General features: G+C 37.5%; 1 protein-coding gene across 1 annotated transcript in view; it reads left to right on the top strand.

The window, feature by feature from the left end:
* LOC148884169 (tight junction protein 2-like) overlaps positions 1-9,374 on the top strand; it is a 54,881-nt gene that overhangs the window by 1,019 nt on the left and 44,488 nt on the right. Inside the window, 1 exon segment of the mRNA XM_089021319.1 lies at positions 2,925-3,060. Coding sequence (XP_088877445.1) covers positions 2,925-3,060 — 136 coding nt within the window.

The raw sequence follows: 9,374 nt of genomic DNA, 5'->3' as shown, positions 1-9,374 counted from the left end.
TTGTTGGTTTGTTTGTATATGCATTTGTTTATGTATTTGTGTGTTTATGTATGTATTTATTAATTTGTTCATTTTTTTATTTATTTTTTCATTTATTTATGTACGTGTCTAAGCATTTATTTATTTTATTCATCTCTGTATTTATTTATGTGGTACGCATGTAGGTATTTATTTTATTCATTTATTTATTCACTCATTCCTTTATTTATTTATTTATTTTCATTTATTTATGTATTTGTTTATTTATTTATTATCCCTTTACTTATTTTTCATTTATTTGTGTATTTATTTGTTTGTTTATTTATGAATGCATTTTTTTAGTTGTGTATTTATTTATTTATGTATGCATTTTTTTTACATTTTATTCCTCTCTGTATTTATTTATGTTATGTATATATTTATTTCATTCATTTATTTATTCACTCATTCCTTTTTATTTATTTATTTCATTTATTTAGGGATTTATTTCTTCATTTATTTATTTATGCCTGTTTATTTTATTCATCTATTTGTTTTATTTATTTAGTTATAACGTTGTTTATTTATTTATTCATGTATGTATTTATTTTATTTATTATTATATTATTTATTATTTATTTATTTTTTCATTTATACATTTATTTATTTTATTCATCTATTTATGTTTTTATTTAGTTATTTATTTATTCATTCACTTTATTCATTTCATTTATTAATTTATTTATTCTTTTATTTGTTTATGGATTTATTTATTTGTGCCAGAGTCAAATTGTGACTTCTTCCAGAAGTGCTTTGGCTCCACACATCTTACCTTTCCTGATATATTCACCCGTTTGCGTGTATACCGACAACGGGCTGGAACATGCATTCTAAATCTCCTCGCTCACAAAACAAAGATACCCGTATCAGCAAAAAAATAAAGAAAGAAATAAATCAAATCTCGTTGGGTATTGGATAGCGAGCATAACAAATCAGATGAGATCAGCGTACATGTTTGGACCTGCGAGATTACTGCTTCGTGCTGTTGAAAATAGTCACTCATCGGGGATTTGTCTGTTTCATTTTCATGGCTCTTTGCAGCCTTTGTTATGGTGACAATTAGGACCATCATTCCTATTCTCCGTTTGTTACCTCTGATGAAGGTCTCGTACTTTCTTGGCAGCGTGTTTTGGGTCTTTTTTGCAACATGAGTAGTTTTGTAGACCTTGTGAGCAAAGAGAAGATTTTAAAAAAATATTGGGAGAATTTGATGGTGACATTTGTTTCTTGTTTTACATGAACCAGCCTACATGCCAGTTTATACTAGTTCTTTTTAACTCATTCACTGCCATTCACAATTTTTATCCCGGAATGGAAAATGTGCCTTAGAACACCATACACTAATTAGTTCTGGTTTTGTTTTTTCATGCTTGAGTAATAATGATAATAATACATTTTATTTTCAAGCGCCTTTCAAAGCTCTCAAGGACACTTTACAGTCACAGAGAAGCATCGAAAGAAAAACAGATACCATAATAAATAAAATACAATTATAAATGGAAACAACAGATAAAGCTATGCAGAAAATGTGATTTTAAATAGGCCCGATAAAGCGCTAGCCATGGCCTTTGGCGATTTTTTTTTTTTCCCTTCCACAAGGGGGTAGCATTTTTCTTTTTTCCATGTTAGTGCTTTGTTCCAGCTTCAGCTGTTGTTAAAATAATAATAATAATAATAATACAGTAAAGTCTCGTTATATAGATATTCTCGGGACTCAGAAAAAATGTCGATATAACCGGACTATCGATATATCCGTCCTGCGCCAAACTGCATTTAAAGGGGGGGGGGGGGGGCAATACATAAATGGGGGAGCTTTGATATGGCATGTAATTTTCTCATTGGGTTCATGAATTGCGTATCTAGCATGCTTTTTGTACAGTAGTGAAGTGAAAAATAAACTTGTGCATAAAATAAAAACGTCTTTTTAATGACTATTTCCTTTCAAAAATGCAACCAATGCAAAATCCTCACGTTGTTCTATACACACGAAACCACAGACGCCAGCATGTACAAACATGAAAAACAGTGATTGTTGCACTCGATAAATATACATAATAATATAATATACATAAAAAAGACTAGAAATGTGCACGGGAAATGAAAATAGTATTGTAATAAACAGTATTATCAATATAACCGATATCGATATAACGAGACTTTACTGTAATAATAATAAATTTCAAGCCCTATATAATAATAATAATATGTATGTATCGCATTGTATTTTGGACAGCTGCCCTCATTTCAAGTTCATATAACTCCAGACCCATATTATTTAGGAATTAATTATGTTTTCTGATGAAAAAAGAGCGTCCAAGGCAGGGGTGTCAAAGTCATTTCTTTGCCATGGGCCACATTGTAGTTATGGTTTCCTCTCGAGGGCCGTTATGAATTTGGGGAAGCCATTAGAATGTTTAATCCCCTCCACATCTTATACAGTAAAGTCTCGTTATATCGATATCGGTTATATTGATAATACTGCTTATTACGATACTATTTTTATTTCCTGTGCACATTTCTAGTCTTTTTATGTATAATTAGTTCTGTTTAGTACGATTCATGGTTATTACGATAATCCGGTTATTACGGTGCTCTTTTTCATCTCCCACCGGCCATTTTGCTATGTTTATATCAATACAAAAGATACTTAAGGAAAATCGATATTTGCTTAGGGGTTTCTATACAGTACTACCATTATCGAAATCTGTATCGGTCGCGCCGTTGGTTGACTTGGTCACGTGACCTGGTCACGTGACCAGCTCCCGTTTTGCAGTGTAGCAGACGCCATTTTGCTACCGTCTTCAACCATAGCAAAACGAAAGAATTGTGACCTCAGAACGTATAATCTTCTTTGGTGAATCTTCTTTGGTTTCAAATATACAATTAATGTGATTTTTCTTTCGCAGGGACCACCAGCCTGGATCTGACCAAACGAACGCCGCTGCTCTTTTTAAGTCCAACCGCAAATTCTGCTGGTCCCAAGAAGCTCATTACTTGTATCTTCGACGCCTGTCGTCACGCAGCTTCTCTGCGATTATGATGGTATGTTGAGTGAAACGAATGACAAAACCTCCACTTTCTTTCACTTTTCCCAGGCTTATCTCCTTCACTTTGAACATGTTGAACTCTTTTTGTTGAACTCTGGCGCGTGTGGATGCCGCTGCTCACCTGCAGAAAAACTGATCCTGTGACTGTAAAGTGTCCTTAAGAGCTTTGAAAGGCTGTCTACCTAGCTAGCTATCTAATTGCTATCTGTTCGCTATCTAACTAGCTAGCTGGCTACCTAGCTAGCTATCTATTTGCTATATTTGCTATCTATTTGCTATCTAGCTAGCTATCTATTTCAGGGGTGGATAAACTTTTTGACTCGCGGGCCACAATGGGTTCTAAAATTTGACAGAGGGGCCGGGCCAGGAGCATTTGGAGGGAGTGTTTGGTCCGGATATACTAAAGCATTAAAGGACAACTGACGTCTCTGGACAAGTTGTGTCCATAGTTTGTCAAATCGTTTCAAATGACTTCTACTGAGTGTATTTTACAAATATTCCACGGCATATAGCTATATTTTACGTTTTAAGACTCGTGCTGAATATTCCGGAAGTCTTGTTTTTGAGTTGGTGACGAGTCCTCACGTCACGTCACTGAAGGCCCCTGACCGAGAAAGGACACACTGTAGCAGTCCTTTGATCACGTCAATGTATTTTACGGTACTTTGTTTGGTCTGAAAACTCCGTGTTGATCCGTGTTGATGGTGAAATTAGAAGGAAAACACATAAATAATGCGACGGTGAATCCTTGTGTGTTGTGACAAAAATGTTGAGCCATTTCCACACGGAGCTTTGTCGCCATCTTCTGCCTTTTTTTCGGTGCGACATTTCCCCCCCTGATGCCTCAAAATGACACGGACTAAATTTTTAATCGATTGCAAACATGTCTGCTTTCCTCTTCAGAACTATTTGAATCATATTCATAACTGGATGAGTAACAAAAAAGCATCTTCTCCTTATCTGAAGCCAGTGTTTTGATTCTCGAGCAAGGCAAGACGTCTTGGCGAGACACCACGAACAAGGGGGCGGGACCTTCTGAAACTGGCCACTTCCGGTTTTGATTTTTTTGCAGTTTCAGCACACTTGAAGTCATTTTTATTGGTGTTTTGCATTTGACTAAAAATATCATACTGCGTGTTTTGGGTATTCTAGATGCTATAAAACGTTTTTCTGATGTCAGTTAGGAAACAAAAAAGTGATGTCGGTTGTCCTTTAAATGTAGTGTGTGCAAACTAGCACAGTGTATAGCACAGTCAGAACACTCCAACCCATTTTGGATTGGATTTGCCTTTATTAGTCTCGCAGTGAAAAAATTTACATTTCACATCAGCAAAGGGATGAAAGGGATGTTTTTTGATTGATTTATGAACAGTCTTTCAAATGTGAAAAATAGCCCTTATCGGTTCATACATTTGTCTCAAGGAATATGCAAGATATGGCATTTACATACTATTTCGCAGATACTGGGAGGAAGAAATGGAAATACAGTAAAGTCTCGTTATATCGATATCGGATATATCGATAGTCCCGGTTATATCGATACTATTTCTATGCACGCACGGAGAAAATTACATGCAAACAGGGTCGGATATATCGATAGTCCCGGTTATATCGATATTTTTTTCGGACTCCCTTGAATATCGATATAACGAGACTTTACTGTAGATTAAAATAACTATATATTCGCTATCTAGCTAGCTAACTGGCTACCTAGCTATCTATCTATTGGCTATCTATTTCCTATCCATTCTCTGTCTAGCTAGCTATGTAGCTGGCTACCTAACTAGCTATCGATTTCTATCTATTTGCTATCTATTCGCTATCTAACTAGCTAGCTGGCTACCTAGCTAGCTATCTATTTGCTATATATTTGCTATCTATTCTCTATCTAGCTAGCTATCTCTTAGTTATCCGTTAGCTAGCTAACTTTCTATCTATCTGAGTTATTCCGGGTTGAGTGAAAGCTGGCGCATGTGGCTGCCGCTGCTCACCCGCAGAAAAACTGATGCTGTGACTGTCAAGTGACTTTGAGAGTTTTGAAAGGTGCTTAGAAATGAAATGTATTATTATTATTTTGTGGCCCCCTCCTCCATCCACGTTTATAATTAAGCAGAAAGGCATTTCTCCTCCTCATTGTTTTTATCTAACTATGGTAATTATTGAGGCCAGAGAAGCTGATCTGCATTCGAGTGGACCGACGGAATGCCGCTTGCGTGGCGAATTGTTCAACGACGTTAAATATCAAGCGTAGTATTTTGTAGGTGTATTGAGAGGAAAAGATTTGTTAGACGTTCGGGCTAGGTGGCGTTTTATGTGCTTTGCCAAAGATAAGACCAAAGTCATGAAACAAATGCACACAATGTAACAAATAGGTTGAAGCGTGTGGCTGCCGCTGCTCACCCGCGGAGAAAAATATCCTGTGACTGTAAAGTGTCCTTCAGAGTTTTGAAAGGCGCTTATAAATGAAATGTATTATTATTATGATTATTAAGTGGGGCAACTATTCTTCTTCATACAAATACGTCATATACTTCCTGTAAGCCAATTTCACTACTGTAAATAAATAAATAGTTAAAGAAATAGATACATAGATAAATACACAGAGAGATATAGATATCTAGCTTGCTCGCGCTGAAAGGCTAGCTAAAGAGATCTCTAGCTAGCTATAGTGTCTAGCTGGCTAGCTATCTATTAGCTATCTAGCTATCTGGCTGGCTATATAGCTATCTAGCTTGCTGGCTATTGGCTATCTATTAGCTAGCTGGCTAGCTTTCTAACTTTGAGATACTTCCATGTTGAGTGAACGCACAGAAAAAATATCCTATGACTGTAAAATGACCTTGAGAGTTTTAAAAGGCGCTTATAAATGAAATGTATTATCATTATTATAAAGTGTATTCATACAAAGTACTTTTGCATTTTTCACATAGCGCTGAAAGCGGTGCACACACACCATTGTGTGCTGTTATTCAATGGCTCCTTTGTTATATTGTTTGGCTCTGTCTGACCTCAACAGAGATTTTAGATGACCTTGACCTTATCCAAACATTGTTGTCTTGATGTGGAACTAGGTTGTTCTTTGTTTCCTCGTTCAGAAATGTTGTGCAGCGACTACACAGATTTTCTTTGGCCTTCTGCAGTGACGTCTTGTCACATACAGCAAATGAGCCGAATGAGTCATTGGTCCAAAAATGGCACCATTCAGGAGGTTGGTACAGTAATGTTGACGAGCAATTAAATAATCGATTGCTTACTAAAGATGAAGTGAACGTACAATCTAATTTAGTGGCGATTTGTTGTGTTTCCTGCTTAGTTGTGTTGCATCGTCTGAAATAGTGATGTGTCATTCGCGAACGAGCCGGATCTCAGAAGTGAACAAATAGAGCCTGCTCCTAACCAGGAGCCAGAAATGGGAGACGACTTATTTTTTCCCCTATATTCCACGCCCCCAGTCTTTGGTTAAAGCCGGACATGATTGGTCAAGAACCGTGGGGGAGGCGGGACGGGAGAATTACAGACACACCCAGCAGTGAGGAGAACGAGGAGTGGTTAGAGAAACAGTAGCACACACATGAAACAGGAAAGGGCTTCCTGAATCTGATTCTGAAAAGACTTTCTCAAAGAATCATACCAGAATCATATATGACAAAGAACATGCTGCAGTCCAAACACGGGTCAAAAAAGCCATAGCTTTTTGTCTCACAACTGATTGCTGGACATCCTGAACCACGACATCCTACATGTCAGTTACATGCCACTTTATTGAAAGTTTCAAAGAGGGGACATGTCTGCTGGATTGTTTTGAGTTCAAGAAAATGAAATACACATTTCGGAGAACTTAGCAGAGGAGCTGGGGAGGTACTGCACAACACATGCACTGTTTTGGAGCCATTTGAGCAGGTCACCGGAGATCAGTGGAATAATAATAATCAGAATCACAAAAACCTTTATTCGTCCCACAATGGGGAAATTTGTCATCCACAGCAGCAATTTGAAAGGGGATTGGGGTGAGGGGGTGAAAGGATAGAAAACAAGCTATTCTAAGCATAGCAAAAAAAATGTCAACTAGTAATAATAATAATAATAATGTTACAACACCAACAAACAAAGCATTTCATTTAGAAACGCCTTTCAAAACTCTCAAGGTCACTTTACAGTCACAGGATACGTTTTATTTCTGTGGGTGAGCAGCGGCAGCCACACGCGCCAGCGTTCACTCAACCCGGAAGTAATTCAAATGGATAGAAAGCTATCCAGCTAAGAGATAGCTAATAATAATAATAATAATAGTAATACATTAAATTTACAAGCTCTCTTCAAAATTCTCTTTACATCATAGTGAAAAAAGTATCATCACAACTAAAAAAAGGTGTATTTCAAACAATTTAGCAGAGTTAGCACATCTTTACATCTGTTCAAATAACTTTGGTAGCTAACATGAGGGATATCTCTTTTGTATTGACAGGTTCAGTGGACAAATGTTATCACATTATGCTGTTATTATTATTCAATTATGTTTCATGGGGACCTGGGAAAGGATTGTTCTCATTTGAATGGTTTCCTATGGGAAATTAATGTTTGGAAGACATAATTTTCGCCTTACACACACTTTCTGGGAACCAATTTAGTTCCTAAGCCAAGGTATCACTGTCTTTCATTGATAATGTTCTTTTGCTTGCCTTCAACTGCCATTGTTATAAATTTTGCTCATATGCTACCTATTTGCTATCTATTCGCTATCTGGCTATCTCGCTAGCTATATTGCTAGCTATCTTGCTAGCTATACAATAGCTGCCTGGTTATCTGGCTAGCTGTCTGGCTAGTTAGCTATTAGCTAGTTAGCTAGCTTTCTATCTATTTGAGTTACTTCCGGGTTGAGTGAACGCTGGCGCGTGTGCTTGCCGCTGCTCACCCACAGAAAAATTTATCCTGTGACTGTAAGGTGACCTTGAGAGTTTTGAAAGGCACTTGAAATGAATTATTATTATTATTATAAAAGCCAATTAGTGACAGCTGATCATCAGACCAGAGTAACCACAGGGAAAGTGAAAGTTAGCATCCACTCTGTGCACATATAAATAAAGCCATATAAATAAAAATATTTGATATTGTGTATTTTTTACACGAGTCATTCGTTTTTCACATTATTTTACATGATTTTGGTAGTTAATTAATTTAAGCAACTAAAAAAACTGAGGAGCCATTTGGGAGCCAAAAGAGCCGGATCTTTTTGGTGAGCTGAGCCAGAAATTCCCATCACTAGTCTGGAAGGCATACAGCAGGACAGCCAGCAGGCAGGTTGCCCCCTAATATCTGGACGAATCTTGGACTGATCCATCGCGGTGGTGTTTTCTTGGTCACCACAATTTATAATTAGCATTAGTAAACTTTTTTTCTTCAAATTTTATGATAATCACCGTAATATATGTGTGTTCACAAAAGGACAGCGATGTCAAACATTGGATGTAGTTTTCTGGCATACACGAACGCCAAGGTTTGATGTAGGTTCGCTCCCCCCGTGGTTGGCTGCCATTTGGTATCATCTGTCCCGAGCCGAGCGTTCTCCGTGCTACTTTTTTTGCACGATTGAGAACTTTTTTTCTCCCTTTTAGTTATTTGAATCGCAGCATGTAAATTGGGATTTGCATTTTCTGCTTCCAGTACTGCAATCAGTTTGTCTTAGAACGCGTAAAATAGTGTTGGAGTATACCGATTCTGAAATCTTGAGCCTTTGCTAAGTGCGTGATGCCTGTGAACGGAGGGGGTCTGCTCTCCTTGGGCAGATATGCCACTCAATATTTCAGCGTGAGTATTGCATCTCTTTGTGGTGTTCGTTTTACAACACTGATCACTATGCCGTGTTATCCACGTCGCCATATTCGTGATTTATTACGGGAACGCAATCGTACAGTGATTGGAAGGAAACGCAAAGTCATACTGGGCGTTGTTGCACCTGCCGTGTATCGCGTTCGTGTACTGCATGCTATGTTCATGCCAAGTCTCCAATGTGGCTGTTATTAAACAGAAATAACTTATTGCATAGCTTTCAACGTTTACGTTGCGTTTTCATCGCTGACCATCTCAAAAATCGCGTGATCTTCAATGAAACGCTCGAGTTGCAGTTCGTGAATGTCGTCATCGTATTTGCAAACTAAAACCTTGACATTCCACGTTTACAAGCTCACGTTTTTTTCGTTGTTTTGTACTGACCTCGACGAGCATCCTTCATTGCCTTGCGCGATCTCGCCACCAGGTGGCGACCTCGGACAATATTTTCGACATTTTTCTTTCTGCACACAATAATGATGA

This window comes from Hippocampus bargibanti, linkage group LG18 (assembly GCF_051943395.1).
Source record: "Hippocampus bargibanti isolate YZ-2025 linkage group LG18, ASM5194339v1, whole genome shotgun sequence".
Taxonomy (NCBI): Eukaryota; Metazoa; Chordata; class Actinopteri; order Syngnathiformes; family Syngnathidae; genus Hippocampus; species Hippocampus bargibanti.
The sequence above is the reverse complement of the archived record's forward strand: the minus strand, read 5'-3'. Positions and strand labels throughout refer to the sequence as shown.